The 24,043-nt window shown below is 40.0% G+C and overlaps 2 protein-coding genes across 2 annotated transcripts in view; one reads left to right on the forward strand and one right to left on the reverse strand.

The window, feature by feature from the left end:
- The window catches only part of LOC113091086 (leucine-rich repeat and immunoglobulin-like domain-containing nogo receptor-interacting protein 2), a 157,264-nt gene that overhangs the window by 57,703 nt on the left and 75,518 nt on the right, over positions 1–24,043 (forward strand). The window lies entirely within an intron of this gene.
- Positions 22,552–23,958, reverse strand: LOC113091111 (uncharacterized). The gene is made up of 2 exons (XM_026256547.1): positions 22,916–23,958; positions 22,552–22,799 (listed from the first exon to the last, which is right to left on the reverse strand). Exons 1-2 carry the CDS (start codon positions 23,838–23,840, stop codon positions 22,552–22,554), a joined length of 1,173 nt encoding a protein of 390 aa, XP_026112332.1. The 5' UTR covers positions 23,841–23,958.

Here is a 24,043-nt window from a genome sequence, read left to right on the forward strand (position 1 = left end):
GCAGAGTGCCTTGAAATAGAATGGCTGTGACATACAGTAGTAAATGAGTTCAAAGGCTGATGTCACAGCTTAGTCAGACTTATTTATGTTTTGTTTTGTCTTGAAGGAACTTGTGAATGTCCCACTGAAGTATTAATTGCTCAAATGGCTGTGGGTTGTCCTTATGCCTTGATGCCATTGGATCTCACATGAATGCATTTTTCTGTTACTTTGTCTGGCAACTATTGCACACAGTGTCTGACAACATTTTGGCTAATTAAGTAGCCAACGCACTGTCTAGAGATGCTTGAGAAAGTCTCTTTCTACGCATACACATCAACACGGAGAAAAATGGTGTAGAAACAATTTTCACTCAAAAAGTGCTTTTAAATTTCACAAACGATTAAAAAGAAACAGAAAGTGACACACTGAATTGAGTAAAAAACGGATCTATATATTATGATATATATAATATTATTTATTTATTTATTTATTTACAGTTCAGGCAACTTATTTATCTGGTAACACTTTATTTTAAGAACCAATTCTCACTACTAAAGCTGCTTATTAGCATGCATATTACTAGCATATTAGCTGTTTATAATACTTATAAAGCACATATTAATGGCTTATTCTGCATGACCATATTTTAGATCCCATAATCTAGCCCATATAATTTAACAACCACCTTACCTTATTAACTAAGCACCAAATTAGGAGTTTATTATGGGAAAACTCTTAATTATATGATATATTGTAATCTCCCAGGCTTTTGTACTGCTTCTTTCCAGTTTTAAGATAATTTAATTAGGTATAGTCTTTTGCACAGTACAATGTGAGTTTTGTAGTTAATGTTGTCTTGCGTAGCACCATGGTCCTGGAGAAACGCTGTTTCCTTTCACTGTGTACAAGATGTATAGAGCTGAAATTATAATAAAGCCTCTCTGACTCGAATTAATAGTGAACATGTGTTCCCTATTCTAAAGTGTATCTTTTATCTTGTTGTATTATAATTAGAAGTGAAGGATTTTATGTGTTTTTGATGGATTAAAAAAAAAAAAAAAAGGCTTAGTTTGTCTTTTTGTCGATAATCCTTGGAATTTAATATTTTAAAATTTTATATTCATTTATTTGTTTTACTAAAATCTAAATTTAGTTGACAAAAATAACATTTTAGTTGATGTGTATGTCTGTTAGATTTATGTCAGCCATTTTTCTTCAGTTTTTCTTCATAATGGTTGAAAAAGTTTTTTTACTGTATGTTAAGTTGAGTTTCATCAGTAATTTTTTTTATGATGGGCTTTTTACACCAGTAAAAGAACAACGTTATTTATTTATTTATTTATTTATTTATTTGTTTGCATTTAAAACAACGTCAACAAAAAATATGTCCTTTTAAATGGCCTTTTGCCTCTTGCTTTGTGGAGTATTTAGTGTTTTAATGCACACTGATATTTCAGTTGTTTTGTGAGGGTGTACTTTTTTGAGGTAATTGTGTCGAGACACACATCTGACCTCCGGCTTTCTCTATCTGAGCGGATTTATAGTCGTCACAAAAAGTACATTCTGCATTTTGTATTTGTCTGGCAATTATGCACTGCAACCTGCTAAATCGATACTTCACTGCTTGAAAGTGCCTGCAAGGTCAGCATTTGTTGTCCCAAAAATTTGAGATTATATTTGAGATCAACTGTTTATTTCTATAAAGGTTTGTGCTTTGCCTCTGTTTATCACTTTTTCTCTTTATTCCAACAAATTTGGCCTTTTGGACTGTTTTGAAGTAGATGTAGGCATTTATGAATAGCCAAACATGATGCAAAACTTTTTTCTGGAGTTCTTACTTGTTTAATAGACTGTGACATTCACTATCACTGGAATAAGCTATAATTACAGTGTCTACAATAAAGCTGCGGGTAGCTTTAATTTATAGTGATGTGAAGCCATCAGACAAATGTGTAGCCTTGAGACAGAATGTGTATAAATCCCACCAATCTGACAAGTAAAAACATCGCAAAGGTTGAAATCTTCATGGTGCTGATATACCATAAATGGCTTTCCCTCACGTAAGGAAGTAAGTCGGACATGAAGAAAGCACTACTTTATCTTGAGCTTAGATTTGTATGGAGCAGGACATACCAGTGATCCACACTTAATCTTCTCCTTACCTTGGAAATCTAGAGTATCAGCAATTCCTCTGCCCGACAGGGAAGTGGAGGAGAATTGGTTATGACTCCTCTGTTATGAGCACCATTCATTTAAGAAGTGACAGGCCGTGCACAAACGCCTGCACACAAATAATCATATGCTCTTTTTAATTGAATAGACATATTTTTACAGCGACATAAATTTACTTTGGACAGAACTGTATTGGCATTTACTTCAGACATGTTACCCCACAATTAACATATGTCCATTTCTTAAGATTGATAAGCTTACTTAATTATTATAATTTTTTTTATTCTTATTTTTTTTAGTCTAGTCTTTTGGTTTCCCTTCCCAAACATTGATAAGGATCCTTGATCATTGAAAACCTGGGTGCTTTCACACTTGGTTCACTTGCCGGGTCCGAACCCCAGTTCAGTTGCTCCCCCTGCCCTCGCTGGACTGTGTTCATAGTATAATATTTGAGTCCGAACCGCGGTTCGCTTGCGTCATCAAGCCAGCAGCTGTTTACCCCGTTGCTTGGTAATGACGGCGCAGGAGAAGGCAGCAAATGCATAACATTATTCTCTGCACTTTCATGTTTTACGTTTTTGAACTGTTCGTTTTGTTTATAAAGCTTCCGTACATAACGGCACTTGCGTCTGTCTTACGAATGTACTGAAAATACTCTAAAGAATGTTGAAGGTGAACATAAATGAGATGTACAGCTCTCTGCTTGCAGCGCATCAGTCACGCTCATCAGGAAAGTGAGTGAAACACACACACAAACACACATTTTCATCAAATAATTTGTCATTAAAAGCAGTTCACTTCCGTGATTTGGTACGATTGCGTTCACATAAGCAGCGAACCGTACCAGAGTTCACATGAAGCGTACCCCAGACCACCGTTTTTAAGCGGACTCGGGCACTTTAAATCAGGAAAAGGCCACATAGCAGCATAAAGTGGCAGTCAGACCTATTAGAGAGCTATATATGGTTTTGTACATACATGTTTTATATTGACAGCTACAGTCTATAACTCAAGTGAGTCTCTAGCTGAATTTTTACAGAAAGTTTGGTTTTAATGTGCTGTATGGAACCAGAGTCAGCTTGTTGGCCTTTGCATTATCGGCTTGCATTTGGCATGAGGTGTGAGCTTTTTGCAGTCAGACTCTAATGCTAGAGCTGTCAGAATCTCTCAGGTTATTACAAGATTCCAGAAATAGGGTTATTGTGCTGTTAGATACTGAGACATATAACTCCTGAAAAGTGTTTGGGTGAAGCAGACATGGGTGGGGATGAATTGAGGGGTGATTTGGGGGTGTTTCAGGCATTTCAGATGCCTGAAATAGTTTGGAATAAAAAAAAATGACATCTGTAAATAAGCAATACAAAGACGTTTGATGTTTAGAATTTTTATCTGTTGCTATGGTTACAAGTGTTTACAGAGTTATGGCCAGTAAGACCCACATATGTTAATAAATATGGATGTCAGTATCAAACACTGATAAGGATCCTTGATCATTAAAACCTAGTTATCAGCTTCAGCTTTAACACATAAAACTAGCTATTCCACAACTACTTATTTCTTTTTTCTTTTTTGTTTTCATGTATTTGTTGGAATACATAATGGCATTTAAATTAAGTCAACTAAAGATTGCCCAAAAAAAATTTAAAACACTTTTTGTATATATATATACATATATATATATATATATATATATATATATATATATACCAATTGTATACACACACACATATATTATATATATATATATATATATATATATATATATATATATATATATATATATATATATATATATATATATCAATATGTCAATAGCAAACCCTTACTGGGTGAATGAAACAAATGATTAAGCAATAAATCAATGACCTCTTATAACTTAGTTATGAGCTTCAGCTTTAACACATAAAATTAGCTAATCCACATATTTTACAATAAGTTATTAATAGCTACTATGCTGAGTTTTTGTACATGAATGCTTCGATGCTTTCAAAATCTTGTCGGTCTAAAATTGTTTTGTGTTGAAATATATATATATATATATATATATATATATATATATATATATATATATATATATATATATATATATATATATTTTTTTTTTTTTTTTTTTTTTTTTTTTTTGTCAGAAGTGTCCTCAACTGCATGCTAAAAATAATTAAACAATTCTCCACAAAGTGTTTCTTTCAAGCCTTTATTTATAATAAAAATTGAGGAGCCAGACTTCCATATAAATGATTGCTTTTATGTATTTATACTGTGCTATAGGTGGGTATATATATGATTAATATAATAACACTTCAGTAAGATGAGTTCATTTTTGTCAGCAGCTATACAGCTCTGTAAACAGAAAAAGGGAAACATGGAAGCCCACTGGGTGCATCCACCACACAGGAAACGTTAATGAGGGCCTGTGGCGGCAGCTTTATAGACCGATGTGCCTCCTGACGTCCTCTTTCGAAACAAAACAGCACGGGGTCATAAAGCTCTCCTTCTCGCAACATACTATTGCCTCTTTTCATAGTGTTTTCATTGTCACAGAATTGCCAGTGATGTCTCATGCCTGTGAAGTCATTTCTATCCAGGCATGAGCGTATGGAAATGAAGAGTGCACCGTATCAGAGTGTCAACACACGTGTTTGAAAAACAACAAGAACAGCAACTGCTCTGATCCACATAAAAAATAAAAAATGTAAAAAAATCTGAACTTCTGTTCGCTGATAGAACATGATTTCCCAAAGGATTTGTTTATTGCTCATGGGTTGCTCTTTGAGAATTAATGGATTTCACAGTTAACTTTGTGCCACATGTTTACTAGAAGAAAAAAAACAAATCATTAGGAGAAATGTAAATAGACACAAACAAAACAATTGTTGACATACAGTAAAATTATACTGAGCATTCAAATAAATATAGATGGCATAGCTTAGATAATTTAGTACTGGAAGAGTTTCATGAAAATTACTTTGCATTTCCATAGTCTCATATAATCACATATCTTAAGATTTTTTTTATATTGAAGATTTAGTCATCTGGTCAGTTGGAGAAATGCAGCATTACATCACTTGCACACCAATGGATCATCTGCAGTAAATGGGTGCCATCAGAATGAGAGACCAAACAGCTGATAAAATCATCACAATAATCCACAAGTTATCTACATAACTACAGTCCATCAATTAATGTCTCGTGAACCATCACTTCTGGCCAAAGTCTGTAACCCATAGTAACACTTATTCCCGTGAAAAAGTCCTTCACCTATTGCCCTCTCACATCAAAATCCACCAACATATTTGTTTATAACTCTTGAACTGTTTTCGCTTGTAAACCGTGCTTGATCTATGTATATTTCTCTCCTTTTTTCAATTGAGTAAGAAATATTATGGATAGAGGACTTGTTTTAGCCAAAAGCAACAATTTGAAGTTAAAAACATCTTAATGATGAATTTGTTTACCACAAACATGCAGCTTTTGGTTTCACAAGACATTAATCGATGGACTGGAGTCATGTAGATTACTTGTGGTTTACTGTGATGTTTTTATCAGCTGTTTGGACAGCACCCATTCACTTCAGAGGATCCATTGGTGAGTATGTAATATAATGCTAAATTTCTCCACATCCAGTGAAGAAACAAACTCATCTACAGCTCAGATGGCCTGAGGGTGAGTACATTTCAGCAAATTTTTGGGTTAATTATTGCTTTAAGCAGTGCTTTTGCTTTATGTAAATTTGAATAAAGCAGTACACATCTATATTTAGTTGTTTATTTAAAACCTTTCGTATGTGTACTTTGACTGTCATCCCTTAGTGTAACTATGTTTTTGCCTGCATGTGGTAGAGCACAGTTAATGGATAAGCCTTGCCTGTATCTACAATAAACAACAAGGATTCCTCTAGTCCACTAGATATGTAATTCTGGACTACTTTGAGGGAAATGGTTTATTTCTATGGTTTTAAGTAGGGGACATGACCTCAGAGAACCAGTGGAGTCAAGCTGCCCCAGTTGGAGATGGAGCGGATGGGATATGTGGGTCCTGTTTTCTCCAACAGTGCTGGGTAAAAGGAAATGAAATTAAATGCATCTCAATAAATTAGTAATAAATTAGAATGTTGTGGAAAAGTTCATTTATTTCAGTTATTCAACTCAAATGATGAAACTTGTGTATAAAATAAATTCAATACACACAGACAGAAGTAGTTTAAGTCTTTGGTTCTTTTAATTGTGATGAATTTGGCATTTAACAAAAACCCACCAAATCACTATCTCAACAATTTAGATTATGGTGAGATGCCAATCAGCTAATCAACTCAAAACACCTGCAAAGGTTTCCTGAGCCTTCATATTGGTCTTTCAGTTTTGTTCACTAGGCTAAACAATTATGGGGAAGACTGTTGATCTGACAGTTGTCCAGAAGACAATCATTGACAGCCTTCACAAGGAGCCACAGACATTCATTGCCAAAGAAGCTGGATTTTCACAGAGTGCTGTATCCAAGCATGTTAACAGATAGTTGAGTGGAAGGAAAAAGTGTGGAAAGAAAAAGATGCATAACCAACCGAGAGAACCGCAGCCTTATGAGAATTGTCAAGCAAAATCAATTCAAGAATTTGAGTGAACTTCACATGGAAGGGGTCGAGGCTGGGGTCAAGGCATCAAGAGCCACCACACACAGACGTGTCAAGGAATTTGCTAAACCACAGACAATGTCAGTGTTGTCTTACCTGGGCTAAGGAGAAGAAGAACTGGACTGTTGCCCAGTGGTCCAAAATCCTCTTTTCAGATGAGAGCAAGTTTTGTATTTCATTTGGAAACCAAGGTCCTAGAGTCTGGAGGAAGGCTTGATTAGCTCATAGCTCAAGTTGCTTGAAGTCCAGTGTTAAGTTTCCACAGTCTGTGATTATTTGGGGTGCAATGTCATCTGCTGGTGTTGGTCCATTGTGTTTTTTGAAAACCAAAGTCACTGCACCCGTTTACCAAGACATTTTGGAGCACTTCATACTTCCTTCTGCTGACCAGCTTTTTAAAGATTCTGATTTCATCTTCCAGCAGGATTTGGCACCTGCCCACACTGCCAAAAGCACCGAAAGTACAGTAAATGAACATACTTTCTAGAAGGCCAACAATTCACTAAATTGTTTTATTTTTTTGGTCTTATGAAGTATTCTAATTTGTTGAGATAGTGAATTGGTGAGTTTTTGTTAAATGTGAGCCAAAATCATCACAATTAAAAGAACCAAAGACTTAAACAACTTCATTCTGTGTGCGATGCATTTATTTAATACATAAGTTCCACAATTTGAGTTGAATTACTGAAATAAAGGACCTTTTCCACGATAATCTAATTTATTGAGATGCACCTGTAAGTGTAAGAGTTAACTTGCATATTAACAGGGTGCACATAAGTGTACACCCCTGCATATTAAGCATGGCTGCATAGAGCAAAAATATTTTTGCTTGTTTGTTAGTTTTTTTTTATATATGTTGGCTGTCCTTTACTTTACTATGAAAAACAAATGGTTTACTGCTGAAAGATGGAAAGTTGTCTTCGTTTGCTTTGCTCTGTCCAAACTGTTTGATTAATTACTGTCAGTCACAGTGTCTGACAGTGATTCTTCTTCCAGACTCCAGAGTTGTCAATCAGTTGGTGGCTTGGTCCCTATGCTACCACCACGTGTTTAAAGCCTGATAACTCATTAATGTCATGGAGGCTAAGGAAAAGCCCACATTGGCAAAACACTTCCTCCAGTTCCCCATGGTGACCTTATCTTTCAGCTCGTCTCTCAGCTTGTTTTAATTAGATTAAAAAGTTCTGGGGCCCTGGAGGGGCAGCACTGGAGTTGGCGGTAGCTACGTGCTTCAGCACCGAATTGACATTCAAAATTATGTCCATGCTTCTTCGTTATGAAGTTAAAAGAGTAGCAAAACTCGACAGCTTGTTGATTTGTATTTGTGAACTTAAGATAATAATATTCGTATGTGTAACTTGAAATTTACACTCACGCCTCTGATGTGAAAAGCATAATATTTTGATTTTCACACACAGACAATCATCAAAACACCTGTGTTTTTAATTCAGAGTTTCAGATTAATAATTACAAATGTGTAAAATGATATTCACATACACAAAATGATAGACACAAATTCTAATTGACAAGCTCCCGAGTGTTGCTACTCTTTTATCTTCATATTTCCACCCATGAAGGCAGAGTGAGAAGAATACTTCCCCTGATGTCTCTTGTCTATTTCTTTATGTATATGTGTGTATGTTTTGTTGAAAAAGGTCTGTTTGCACATGTGTGAGCGCAGTGAGAAGCATCTGTCACTACAGATCGACCACAGATCATCAAGTCTCCACTTAGAACTCAACCAGATGGAAAGATGAAGATGCAGCCACTTCTGATACCTCAAGGGTGTGTGTGTGTGTGTGTGTGTGTGTGTGTGTGTGTGTGTGTGTGTGTGTGTGTGTGTGTGTGTGTGTGCGTGTGTACGTACGTACAGAAAAAAAAATTGATGTCTGACTTTTTAAGACTAGTCTAAAAGCAACCGGCCCCTGGTTAGATGCACAATCACAACACCAGAAACAACTCCCCCACCAGTGACTGGAATAAGTGAGGATTTAGCAAAGAAATGTTTTATCCATATGACAGAGAAATTTTGTGACTGTATATCTAATGAAATTAAGAGGATGAACATGAATCTAATCTATTACTTAGTCACTATACATTTTGAATTCATCCCATTTCAATAGTTACAAAACCATTGTCCTCAGAAAGTACAACGATTTGTTTCTTGTGCCAAAGGTTGTTTGGAAGTATAAAAGTTGTGAAAGGGGCTGACCTTGGAAAGAAATTAGTCTCTTGCCAGTTAAGAATTTTTTTTTTTCCTTTGTACAGTAAAAGCACTTGCAGTACACAGTGCATAGATGAATGGTGATTATATTACATTAAATTTTCAGTCCAGTTACCGGAAAAGCAGCAGCACAATTTACTGTTATTCCCCTCTCTCTTGGCACTATTACGTTAGAAAGTGAGCTGTCCTTTCAGAGAAAACATTCAAGGTCAGATCTCTTGTTGAAATGCACCCATGCATCTCAGTGAGATTGTGGTAATTTAAGATTTTCATTGATTTTCAATGCACGGCTCAATTATTATTTAAAATTATAATAATTCACAGTCTTTTGCCGCAAGTATGACTTAGCTTAGCTTTTAATCTCCAGTATTGTACTGATATTCGGTTTGTCACTGTGCAAAGATTCAGTGACGGTTACCGAGTCTAGAAATGGTCCTTTTTTTTAATGATTTCTGTGCTGCAGCACATTAAACTGCTTCTAATCTCTAATACCAATTAGGCATGGGCCGGTATGAGATTTTGATGGTATGATAACCTTAAAAATATCACGGTTTCACAGTATCATGGTATTGTTGTTACAGCTCTGAAATGTGTTAGTTTTAAATGATTGGGTAAAAAAAAAAAAAGAAAAGATTAATTCCTGCTGGACACAATACATTTTGTTTTTGAGCAACATACAAAATATTAGAAACAGTAAAATTTGTTTATTTATTTTGTTTATTTATTACAGAAAAAAAAAGACTGATATCTTTATTTAACCTAAATATGTAATTACAATTATTTAATTTTAGTTATATAATTCATATACATATCATTTCATATCATTTAGTTATATAATCATAATAATACACATACTTAGATTTAATAATAACCCAATTTGAAGCAAAAAACAGAATGTTCTGACAAGCTTTATGAAATTATACCACGTAACCTTTTCAGAAGACAGAACCCCCCCCCCCCCTCAGAAACACATTCATATAAACCCCCAAATCATTACTGAGGATTTTCTTCCAATAGTTTGTGCATCATGAACTGTGAGTGATCTGCCTGCTACAGTATTTTTTTCTGTCTGTCTGTCTTTTTACACGTTTCTGGCCTGTGTTAATGGGGCGTTAACAGACTTCATATTTTCGCATGACAATTACATTTTGGAAAAATGATTGCATTGCAATGCAGTTTGTGCAAGTCTAGAACAGAGAGTTGCAATAAGTCAAAAAATGCCTGGTTACCGATTGCGTAAAGGCCCAAGTATATTTGGGCCATCCACGCACTGTCAGCATTACGTTATTTTCGTCATCAAGAGGGCTTGCAGACAGCCGTGCATGTGAGCTCATCCGTCCTTGCTCATCTGGCTGTATACTTTTGAAAGCTAAATCGGCCCATGCTTAATACCCATAGTATTAATGATTTAGATTTATTTAATGCATCCAGTCATCACCTCAGGAATCAAATGTGGGTCCTATATCAACACTTGTAATTCGTTAAACCTAAGGCACTTGTGTTGTATGCTTCAGTAAGATAAAACTTTCAAATTTCATGCTCCCCTGGTTTTTGCCTTCAGACCTTAGGGAACAATCAAGTAATGACCTGAGTAAATGGTCTCATAAACAAACATTTGCTGTTGTTCCAGCATTTAGAAAATCTATCATTAAAAAAAAATAAAAAAAAATAAATAAAAATGATGCTGTTCTTCCATAATGTTTTTTTTTTCTTTTCTTTTCTTTTTTTTTCTCTGCTTAAATGCTTTTTTAACCTTCAGCAAGAAGCTTTTGTGCATCGGTCTTTCTCTAAATCCCATTCTTTCATCCAATTTGTTCTTTATCATCGTTCTAAAGATTCTAAGGCTGTAGGAAGCTTAAATATGCACCAAAGAGGCCAGGATTTATTTTAACATAGGGTCTAAATCACATTATTATTCCAGCGGTGTGAATGGCTTCATTAAAAGCCACCACAGTCGCTCACATGCTATATAAAAAAGCCAAAGCGAAGAGTCCTTACAGGCTCTGAATGGAATCTTAAGTATATAAATGTGGAAGTTTATGATTCATGTCTGGATCACGTACCTGAAGTTTCTCCCCTGAGATATCAGCAGATCGCAGAGATAGGAGCGGCGGACAGCACAAAGTGATAGAAAGCAGTGACAAAGCAAATTTGGATTTTATTCATCTTACTGCTCACGCTGCCCTTGGTGATTATTTGTTGGTCTTAGAAATGAAGTTTCATTTTTGCCATTTGAATGAAGAGATTATGAAACCATTGGTGTTGGTGAACTTAAAATGGCTTTTTTCTGTATTGTAACTTTCCTAAAAGTTACCGTCTGCTTTTGAACAGCTGAGATATTGAACTAAAAGCAAGTAAACACCTGCTTAAAGGTACTTTTGGAACTGGATTAGCCAATGTTATAGGAAATCACATTATAACTGACACATTTAAACTGACAAGCCATCTGTGGGCTCTGCGAGCAACATGGTCAATGAGCAGCAGTGCTTGAAAAATCATTTTATTGGATTGTCAGCTGCGTGTATCCTTTAAAGATTCCAGCAATGAAGCCTCGGAGAACATTCATGATTATGTGACAGCAGATGAAGGGAGATATGCAGAAAACAGTATCATATACAGACTTCAGGTGTGAGAAAAGACATGTCTAACATTTTAAGCACTGATATCCGCATTACTGTCCTTTCTTCACATCATTTTTTCAAAGAAATTAATACTTTTATTCATCAAGGATTCGTTAAATTGATCAAAAATGAAATTCTTTATCAAAGAAAAAATGCATTAGTTTCCAACAAGAATATTATACAACATGATTTCTGAAGGATCATATGATACTGAAGACTAAAAGTAATTGTTGAGGAAAACTTAATAAAAAAAAATGTTTTTTTGTGTTTTTGAGGCATTAAGTATATTATATATCAACAATCATAACTATGTATTTCTATTTTATTTTAAATTACATCTGTGAAATAATTAGCATTTATTGCTTTTACATAGACAGAATTTTAGATTTAATGTTCTGTGCTCATTTTCTGGCTTTATTTTTATTTTTTATTTTTATTTTATTTTTGTTCACATTGCATTACAGTATGTACATTTATTAAGTCTTATATCGGTGTTTCTTGGACAGAATAAGCCACATTGTGGACCAGACCTCATGCTGGTTAGTAAAAGGTCTGGTTACGTGAGACTACATGAAGTCTGGCTTTATTTCAAAACAACATAAGACCATTAAGTCCTGTTGATGCAAGTGTCTCATCAAAGCAGCATGATGTATCAACATAAAAAGGCTAAGAACATCCTCTGCAGTGATGCTGATTTACCACATTTAACCTCTATTACCATTAGCATGACGAAGCAGTATGTACTGTATGTTCCCTTTTATATGTAGCTCTCATGGCTGGGTTACTCTGAGACTGATTTCACCATAAACACATTCTCTCTCTTTTCCTGTTGTGCTGGAGACAAGATGGCGGAGTGTTTGTCAGTGTGCAATTGCTTTGCTTTCTTCCAAAAGCAGTGCTACAGAGACTTATTATGAGGGCAGGGTTGGACGAGTCAGACAGAGAGAGTGGAGAAACGAGGGGATAGAGTGGGTACAAGAGAAATGAAACCCACTGAAGTCCAGTTTGATCTCGTCAGCTCTACTCAGGGGTGTACCGAGTGTGTGTGTCTATCTTAGATTCTTTTGACCGCTGCTTCTTTGTATGTGTGTGTGTGAGAGAGAGAGAGAGACCATTGCACCTCAGGATATTTCATTTTTTATCTTGACATTTTCCTCCCTAACTCATCTGAACTCTCTACAGTGCTTCTGCTTTACCATATATTTCTGTCTTTTGGTCTAATCACAATTTCAGAAGAAATGACAAAAGAAACTGGAAAGTACTATCACACATTTAACACTCCATACATCTCTCTGAATTTTTATTTAAATTAAAACAGAATCACTTTGCCCATGGCTTTGTGTGACATTTATCAAAGCTATCGTTATCTATTTATTAGCAGCACATTAAGTAAAGAACCCTCTTCTTATCAAGTACCATTTTTCACTGCATGGGGCTCTGAGATGCTAAATGCTTCTTTTGGAGTTTCTTTGTTTAATTTTTTTTAAGGGGTCATATGATAATGCTAAAAATATTTTGTGTATTTTGGTCTAATGAAATGTGTTTATGTGGTTAAAAAAATAATTATTTTCCACATACTGTACACTATTGTTTCTCCTCTATGCCCCGCCTTTCTGAAATGCACCGATTTTTAAAAAGCTCATTGATCCGAAAATCGAGGTGTGCTCTGATTGGAGTGCTATCCAGTGTGTTGTGATTGGCCGAATACCTCTAGCATGTGATAGAAATGTTATGCCCCTCACCATACTGTGATGACGTGAATCCTGAAATGAGGCATTTGTTGCATCCAGTGGGGACATAAATACTGTTTAATATTACTTACACTGTCTTATTGCCAGTTGTGTTGCGTATTGTGCCACGTAAACACAAAACTATGTCTGGATTTGTGATCAGAGAAACAACAAACAACAAGCTCTACTCTACACTGCTCAAAACTCGCGTTTGAATCATCAGTTACAAGTCCTTTACATATGTAAACGTACTTACAGTACAGACTGTGAGTCAGGAGCACCAGACTGTCCTTGCAGATATGGAACTGCCCCACTTTCTAGAAACAGACCGGTTTCACGAGTTCGCCTGCAGATAATAAAGTGAGAAGAATAGTATGTGTATTTGGCGTGCTGTTCAGGGAGAGGGCTCCGAGCTTGGATTGGGTTGACGGTGAGGAGTCAGGGTGTTGAAGGGATGCTGAAAGACTAGAGAGAATGAAGGTAAGGCTGCTATTATTATTTATAGTGGTTCTCTCTGGTGGTGGTTGGATAGATGATGTAATTACTGATGATGAATTGGCTGCGTTGACTATCTGCGCATGGTTCTCTCTTGAGGTGGTTGGATGGATGGTGCGGTCATTGATAGTGAATTGGCTTTGTTGATTATCTGTATGTGCTCCTCCCGAAATTTGTTAATAAAAAATCACGTTATAGGCTACTCTCACAGGAAACAGTCTTCATCCTCCATAAAATGCGTTGCACACAAATTTGGGTTAAACTGTTCTGGAACAGTGTTGTAAATACAACGTAACCAGTGATTTCTAGTTGTGTCCTCTTTTGGAAGTCCAAACAAAGTAGTTTCGTTTTCACAATGAAACACTAAACATCTCCACAACATATCGGGGACGACAACAGCGAGAATCAAATTCACATCTTTTTTCTTTGCGTGAACATTTGGGCGCAGACATGTGACGTAGACATGTGGAGGCGTGTAAGAATGATCCGTTTTAGGAGGGCGTGGTTGACTCTTAACTTTTATAAAGAATATCTCTTTGGATTTGAGACTTTAGCCTTTGCAACTTTACAGATCTTCTTCATGGACCAAGAACTTGTAACTCTCCAAAGAGAAAAGAAAACTTGAAATGAAATCTTACGACCGCTTTAATGCAGGTGTTTGCAAAAGTGTGATGTCATGGCACACCATATATGATGATTCCTTTCATGAGGGATTTTATCCTAATATATAAAGATAGCAATATTTTTTGTAATCTATAAATATTCATTTATTCTTCTCTTTTTAGGTAGCAACTTTATTTTTCTAACTGCTATTAAAACGCCTCAAGGTTACGTATGTAACCCTAGTTCCTTGAGGGAACGAGACGCTGCGTCGACAACGCTTTGGGGAACGTCCCTGACGAGACCGACTCTGAATATCGTGTGCAATCTGTCCAACGGAAGGGCGTGACGTCATGGAGCGGGGTGACGTAGCGACCAGGAAGCTATATAAGCACGTGCCGTGCAGCTGGCTTCAGCTTTGAGTAGGGAAGCAAGCGCAGGCAGGGGTGCCGGGAGTATGGCTCTGCGACGCAGCGTCTCGTTCCCTCAAGGAACTAGGGTTACATACGTAACCTTGAGGCGTTCCTTTTCGGGAACTTGAGCTGCGTCGACAACGCTTTGGGGAACGATATTCCAACGCTGCCAGACTACCAAATCCCTGCCTAGTGTGTATCCGGAGAGCACAGCTAAGAAGGCCACACCTGCTGAGAAGGCCTTGGAGGCCGCCATACCCCGAGTAGAGTGAGCCTTGGCCCCCAAAGGAGGGGGAAGACCAGAGGACTCATAGGAGACGTTGATAGCCTCGACTATCCAACGACTAAGGGTCTGCTTGGTGGCAGGAGAACCCTTGTTAGTAGGACCGTAGCAAACAAGCAATTGGTCGGACTTTCTCCACAGGGCAGCTCTGTGGACATATGGGTCCAGTGCTCGCACTGGACACATACAGTTTAGCTTCTCTTGGTCTGGCTCCCGAAAGGGAGGAGGACAAAAGGCCTGCAGTACGATAGGTTGTGGTGTAACAGAGGGAACCTTTGGAACATAACCCGCTCGAGGGTATAAGAATGCTTTGGCCATACCAGGGGCAAAGTCTAGATAAGTAGGGGCCACCGAAAGGGCCTGGAGATCTCCAACTCTTTTTAGTGAGGTGATTGCCAGTAGCAGGGCAGTTTTAAGTGTCAGATGTCTATCTGAGATATCTTGTATTGGCTCAAATGGAGCTTTACAAAGAGCCTCTAGAACCACAACCAAATCCCAGGGGGGAATACGGGACCGTACTGGAGGTCTTAGCCTCAGCGCACCGCGGAGGAAACGTGTAACTAGGGGATGTCTACCCACTGACTGATCAATGAAAGGGACATGGAAAGCAGCTATGGCCGCCACGTACACCTTTAAGGTCGAGTGGGATAACCCCGCAGAGAGCCTAGCTTGTAAGAACTCCAGAACTGTACCAACTGGGCAGTTAACAGGGTCAAGGTGGCGATCTCTGCACCATGAAGTGAAGAATTTCCACTTCAGGGCGTACAGTTTCCTCGTAGAGGGAGCTCTGGATTGGAGTAGGGTCTCAACAACCTCGGTTGAGAGACCAGCTGCTAACAGTTGTGCCCCCTCAGGGGCCACACCCACAGCTTGAACGACTCCGGGCGAGGGTGAATTATCGTGCCCTGCGCCTGTGAGAGTAGGTCTGTCCTGATGGGTATCTCCCACGGAGAGCCGTCGAGGAGCGAGACTAGATCTGAGAACCATACTTGGCCCGGCCAGAACGGGGCTACTAACAACAGACGGACCCCATCCTGGCGTACTCTCGCCAGAACTCCCGGGAGCAGATCAATAGGGGGAAATGTGTACAGACGAAGCCTCGGCCAGGTCTGTACCATAGCGTCCAGTCCCAGAGGAGCTGGATGAACTAGAGAGAACCAGAGGGGACATTGCGATGTCTCCTGAGTCGCAAAGAGGTCCACCTGGGCTGTGCCAAACACTCTCCATATCTGCTTCACCACCTCGGGGTGAAGCATCCATTCCCCGGGCCTCGGCCCCTGCCTCGACAGTATGTCTGCTCCCACATTCAATCTCCCAGGAATATACACTGCTCTGATCGAGAGGAGTTTGCCCTGGGACCAGAGAAGGATCTGGTATGCCAGCTTGTACAATGGGCGTGAACGCAGACCCCCCTGGTGATTGATATAAGAGACCACTGATGTGTTGTCGGTGCGCACCAACACATGGTGACCTCTCAGGTCTGGGAGGAAATATTTTAATGCTCGATAGACTGCTAACATCTCTAGGCAATTGATGTGCCATGTCAGATGGCGACCACTCCACAGACCGCGGGCAGAGTGGCCACTCATGACCGCACTCCAACCAGTGAGGGACGCGTCTGTCGCTAGCGTTACACGGCGACGAAGAGCTCCCAGCACCGGGCCCTGATTCAAGAACCAAGGTTTCTTCCACATGTCTAAGGCACGAAGGCATCGCCGCGTGACCTTGATAACTCGAAGTGGATTTCCCCTCGGGGAAAAGCCCTTGGACTTGAGCCACCACTGTAGGGGTCTCATGTGCAGCAGGCCAAAAGGTATCACGTTGGACGCAGCTGCCATCAGCCCTAACAATCTCTGGAATTGTTTGACAGTGAGTGACTGGCCTTCTTTGACTCTCTTGACTGATGTGAGGATCGACTCGATCCGAGCAGGAGACAGACGTGCCTGCATCGTGGTCGAATCCCACACTACGCCTAGATAGGTGGTTCTCTGAACTGGAGAAAGTACACTTTTCTTGGCATTTAGTCTCAAACCCAGCTCCCCCATGTGTGCGAGAACGACATCTCGATGTCGAACCACCATCTGCTCTGATTGAGCTAAGATCAACCAATCGTCGATATAATTTAGAATGCGGATGCCCTGCATACGGAGGGATACCAGAGCCGCATCTACACATTTCGTGAACGTGCGGGGTGAGAGTGCAAGGCCGAAGGGAAGTACTCGATATTGATAAGCTTTGCCCCCGAAAGCGAACCTCAGAAACTTCCTGTGTTGTGGAAGGATGGATATGTGGAAGTATGCGTCTTTGAGATCTATTGTGACAAACCAGTCCTCGGATCTGATTTGAGCTACAACCTGCTTGATAGTGAGCATTTTGAACTTCAGTGACATAACTGAGCGGTTCAGGTGACGTAAGTCTATGATCGGACGCAACCCCCCATCCTTCTTTGGAACTATGAAATACCGGCTGTAAAATCCGGATTCCCTGTCTAGAGGAGGGACCACCTCGATGGCCTCCTTCCTTAATAGAGTATTCACTTCTTGTTCCATAACCAGAGCCTGCCGGGGGCCGACCACAGTCGGTGTAACCCCGTTGAACTTCGGTGGTGGATGACCGAACTGAATGCAATAGCCTTTTTCTATTGTACGCAGGACCCAATGAGATACATTTGCCAGTAGTTTCCACGCTGCTAAATAATCTACTAAGGGAATCAGTCTCTCGAGACTGACCTCTGGTGTAAGAGGCCCCTGAAGGGGCGGCGAGCATCCCAGCTCCGCTGCGCTCACGGGCGGAAATAACTGGGAGTAGCGCTCGCTGGAGGCCGCTGTGCCCTGAAACTCTGGCAGGGTTGGCAGACCGACCTCCTGAGGGCACTGAGGTGAGGCGGGCACCGTATACTGAGGTGGACCGCGCTCTACCCCAGTAGGGGCTACCCTCTGGACCCTGGCGTCAGGATCTTTTCGTCGAGGACTTCCGGGCCTCGATAACTGTTCTTAAATCTGGCTTTTTAGCTTTGGAAGTCCCCGACTCAGAGCGTCGCTGAGGCCCTCGGTCCCGTCGTGGGGGAACACGAGTGGCGACACTCTGTTTCTGCGCTTCCCGGTATGAGGAGCCGGTATGTGGCGTGGTCATCTCCCGCCCAGATGCACCACGAGAGCGACGAGGGAGGAAACTCTGGAACGCCGCCGCCTGTTTGCGTGCCTCCTGGAACCTGTCGACGACAGTGTTGACTGTGTCAGCAAACAGGCCTGAGGCTTGAAGCGGGGCGTCCAGAAGGCAGACATTGTCTCTTTCTTTTATCTCCGACAGGGTCAGCCACAAATGCCTCTCCGCGGCCACTAAGGCTGCCATAGACCGCCCAATTGCGCGAGCGGTCTCTTTAGTGGCGCGGAGGGAGAGATCAGCGGTCTTTCTGAGTTCTTCAATATCTTCTGACTTAATCCCATCTCCCTCATTGATATCTCCCAGCAGGTCGGCCTGATAAGCTTGTAGGACTGCCATAGTATGAAGGCAAGCCCCAGCCTGACCTGCTGCCACATAACCTTTGCCCACAAGCAATGATGTAACTCGCAGCGGCTTAGTGGGCAACGTCGGAGCCTTTAGAGACGATGCCGAGCCGGGCGACAGATAGCCCGCGAGCGTCTGTTCAACCCGTGGCATCGCTCTATAACCCCGCTCTCCCAGCCCCATCACGTTGCCATAGTATAGTGAATCGGGGCCAAAGAGGCGGGTTGAATACGGATGATTCCACGATCTCGATAACTCGTCATGGAGATCGGGAAAAAACGGTAGACTCCGACGTGGAGGTGGTTGCCTCGGCCGCAGAAAGCGTTCATCTAGCTTGCTTTTCTGCGGCTCAGTATGTTTTTCGGCAGGCCATTCGATTTTTAATTTATCTACTGCCCGTGTAACCACCTCCAAAAGCTCATCATACTGGGGCGACAGGGGTGGCGAATCCCCAGCAACAGTCTCCACATCGACCTCCTCGGAGGAAGAGAGGTGAAGAGCTGATCCCTCACCCTGGGGGGAAGAAACCGACGAGCGTGCTTCCGAACCCAGGGTTTGGGCGCCTGATCTGGCAGATGAGGAAGGAGATAAGGACTGGCCCATCTCCATTCCCTCTGACAGATCCACCTGCGAACCCCACGAGTGCAGCAGCCGCTCTGCCTCGGCAGAAGCGGGGCCAGCACCGCGAGGAACGCTGGTGAAGGCTCCCTCCTCGAAGAGAGCCCTCCGGGATCGAAGCGTCTGCATTGGCAATCGCTCGCAATGCGGACAGTCGACCCCCTCGAGAGCCGACTCAGCGTGCTTCGATCCCAGGCAAGACACGCACAGACTGTGTGTATCCCCGCTCGTAATGTAGCGAGGGCAGGGAGGAACTCACAATCTGTAACGTGGCTAGGAATCGCCCTTTATATGTTTGGTCTTTGCTTTTACTTTAGGCATATTGAGCTGTTTTAGCGATCTTTTAATGGCTAAGGGACAGACAGCAATAAATAGGACCAACGGGACAGACTTTTGACATGCACACACAGAGCGCTTGCTGACAGAGCGAAGCTGAAGCCAGCTGCACGGCACGTGCTTATATAGCTTCCTGGTCGCTACGTCACCCCGCTCCGTGACGTCACGCCCTTCCGTTGGACAGATTGCACACGATATTCAGAGTCGGTCTCATCAGGGACGTTCCCCAAAGCGTTGTCGACGCAGTTCGAGTTCCCGAAAAGGAACTAATGTTTGTTATATGACTGAGTAACTTCACAATTATTATTATTTTTACATTTTTAAAGTATTTTCTATGAACCCTCTTAAACCCTCTTCCGGTATCAAAGTGTGAAAATCCCTTTTTCTATAAATAATAAATTAAAATGCTGACATCGCAAGGATTGCACGACAACTTAGAAAACAAGGCAAGATTCAACAAACCTGGGTAACTAATTGTAAGATCTTCATCAAACTAAATGGGACACCGGAGGAAGCAAAAGTCTTAGTGGTGAAGAGGATAGAAGATCTTGAGAAGTATTGACATTGATGCTGCACCTGGTATCAAAGTAGCTTGTGACTCACATCATCAAAATGCTTAACATACCAAGGTCACAGACTACACCAAGGATTGATATAGACATGTTACAGAACATCATACAACATCAACAAATGGAACTGGGAACGTGTGAGTATAAAGAGCACACCACAACAGAGACCGATACTGAGATAGACCCTGACAATAATTTTCTCTCTTCGATTGTTAAAAACTGCAACTATTTTACCCATGAACAATATGAAAACAGTGTAAAAACAGAAGATAACCTGTCAATAATACATTTTAATAGTCGAAGCATGTACACTAATTTTGAGGCTATCAAAGATTACTTGGAACATTTCTCTCATCCATTTAGCATTATTGCAATTACTGAAACCTGGTTTAACGATGATAAAGGTATTGATTTCTGTCTTGATGGCTATGAATTAAAATATACAAATAGAATAAACAAAATAGGAGGGGGGGTTGCTTTGTACCTTCATAAATCTGTTAAATTTAATGTTTCAACTGATATGACCTTAGCTGTTGATGGGTTATTTGAATGCATAACAGTGGAAATTCATAATGATAAAAAGACAAATATCTTCATGAGTTGTGTATACCGGGCACCTGGTTCAAGCGTAGAATCTTTCAATGAGTGGATGGGTAAACTGTTTTCTACTGTGAACCAAAAGAACATATTTATCTGTGGTGACTTTAACATTGATTTGTTAAATCCAACCAAACTAAAAAACGTTGATGACTTCACTGACACAATGTATAGCTTGTCTCTGTACCCAACTATAACGAAACCGAGCAGAATAACGTCACATAGTGCCACAATCATTGACAACATTTTTACTAATATTATGGGAAATCAAATCATCAGTGGCCTATTAATATGTGATATCACTGACCACTTACCTGTTTTTACTTTGTATGACTGTAATCTTAAGAAAACGAAAGACACTATGATAAAAATCTCTAAACGAAAAATTACTGAGGACATGATTAGTACCCTTAACAATTGTTTGGCGCTCCAGGATTGGACTTCAGTTTACAGAGAACATAATGTGGACCGTGCTTATTGTAATTTCTTAGATATTTTCACTTCTCTTCATAATAAACACTGTCCTGTGAAAGAATATTTTATAAAGGAAAAACATAAGAAAAGCCTCTGGATTACGAAAGGAATAATTAATGCCTGTAAAAAGAAAAATAATCTATATAAATTGTTTATTAAAGTAAAAACAAAAGAAGCTGAACAAAGATATAAGAAGTACAAAAATAAATTAACTGATATTATAAGAACAAGTAAACGGTTATATTATCAAAAAAAATTATATGAACATAAAAACAATATAAAAGGAACTTGGGATGTTTTGAACAGCCTAATCAAACCAGGATCATCAAAGTTGACATATCCTGATCACTTTATTGATGAAAATGGTGAAGATTATAATATGAATAATGTAGTAAATAAGTTCAATAAATTTTTTGTAAATGTTGGCCCCAAGTTGGCCGCTGATATTCCAGACAGTGGAGTCAAAAAATCAACTATCGAACGGAATTCTTTGTCATTCTTCCTCTCAGCTACAAATGAACAGGAAGTGACAAATGAGGGCTTGAGACGAAGAACCATATAAGTCCATATTTTCAATTTTTGAATAATACATTTTTTTTTAATTTGGACTGAATATTATATTACTTTTTTTTATTTTTACTTGAAGATAGACAACAAAAGCTTCCCAATTCTAATGAGACTGGATTTTTTAGTATCAATCTTAAAAATAAAAAGTTAGAGTAATTTACATTTCTGGAATGTGGAAGAACAGTATATGTCCAGTTAATGTGGAATAACAGTATAAGTCCAATTAATCATATCAATTTAAACCACTGGAGATTTGATTCCTTTATCTTAGTTTTAATACAGTAACAGAACCTTAAAGAAAATATTAAGCATTTCTTTCTTTCAATTTTTTTTATTTTTTGCCAACGTAAATCACAGAACAAAAACGCGGACAATACGGTACGAACAATGAACAATACATAGGCCTACTTATAGTACAGAAAATAAACGTCAGTACAAACAAACCGTACATACAATAAACAATAAATACAAACAATAAACAGTAATAATGGTAAACAATACATATTTACAATGGAGACATACATCATCTTCATTCCATGCTGGTTCTATATGCTAGTTTACCATATACGTCTTCCTTTTTTTGGTTCTAAATAAAATAAAATAAATACCTATATATTCCTATTATACAACATAAGATAAGGCATACAAGATAAGCTACAACTACTTTTATGATTAATTTCACACAACATACACAATATATCCCACCTTTCCCTGCACATGACCTACACATACCAGGCTACTCTTCACATTCTAATGTCCCATAAAATGCTTGGGCCTCCGCTGGCATGTAGGCTAGCATTTTCATAAGGTCACAGTGCTTCTCCTTCTTGATGGGCAAAGGGTCCTCGTAAGCACGAGCATACGTAGTGGAGAACAAGGGAGCTGGAGGTGGTTGATTCTTCCTCTGTTTGGTGATCAGCCAATGCTTCCATCCCTCGTAGAGGCTGTGGCTCCCTTTTGTGTGGACACACCATGGATCAGTAGCTGAAATCATGATTCAACAAGAAATTCAATAATGATTCTTCCTTCACACACATATCCCCAACACTGTTAATCTCAGAAAACCAGTTTAGTTTTAGTCTAGTTCTTTAGTTCTTTACCTGTCACTTTCAACCACATCATGGATGTGATTAGGAAGCCAGGTGGATGCTTTAATGTTGCATCAGGGAGCTGCCTGAAGTCCGCACATTTCATCTCAATTACTTTAAATGGATGCAGCTGCCTGGCTCCACGGATCATCTCGGCGACATCGCTGGGGGTGTGGAGTGTGGACACCTTACACCTCTTGTCCAGCGTGGCAAATGAACGGTCACAGGGAAGGAAGGAGTGACCAGACACCATGAACTTCTGCTCTATCTGACTGAAGTACCCTCTAGATACGAGTAGGGCCATGAGGTTTAGGACTCGCCAGTTGTTGTTCTGCCCACAGCATCGGTCACTATAGATGATGAGCTTCCGTTCCTTTGCCTGGACTAGGGGAGCGAAAGATGTTTCTGCCCACTTCAAAAGACAGCTTGCCACCTCGATGGAACCTCTGTGAGCGATGCCCTCATGCCAGAGGCACATTGTAGGAGGTTTGTCAGTGCCCATCTCCTGGATACAGAGGTTGTAGTTGGCCAGCTGCCGTTGATAGTACACGTTGGAGTGTGTCAGGTTTGGCGTGTACACTACCCCCTGCATGTCGATACAAATGACATGGCAGTCATCATTGGCTTTGGCCCACTCTGTGTCAGCCTGCAACTGGGTGTATGCTTTTTCGGCTTTCCGGTGGTGAAGCTCACTCTTGGCTGTGATCTTCAACCTTTCTCCATCTGTTGTAGTAGCTACTAATTTTGAGAACAGGGCGTCACATTTTGCACAAGTATCACTTCTTGGCTGCCCAAAACTGAGGTTTTGCTGCTTGAAGATGTCCCTATAGAGCCAGAACTTTGCAGTGGATGCTGGATTGTTTTCCTTGTACAGGCGGAACATGCGGAGCAGGTTTAAATCAGGGCTCAGGTACTCCCTCTCCACATCTCCCTTCATCCGTGAGTAGTGGTTCGGTTGGCGTGGGAAGCTCAGGATGTGCTCTCTTATCCCCTCTCTCACTGCAGGATGAATGCTATGAGGCCTAAAAAATAAACAACACAACTCATGAACAAGGGAAATATAATAAACTATGCTGGTCTGTTTTGCACAATTTCATTGTTTCTGTGACAATAAAATTTAATATAATTGTAAACTTTTCT

This window comes from Carassius auratus, unplaced genomic scaffold, assembly GCF_003368295.1.
Source record: "Carassius auratus strain Wakin unplaced genomic scaffold, ASM336829v1 scaf_tig00214077, whole genome shotgun sequence".
Taxonomy (NCBI): domain Eukaryota; kingdom Metazoa; phylum Chordata; class Actinopteri; order Cypriniformes; family Cyprinidae; genus Carassius; species Carassius auratus.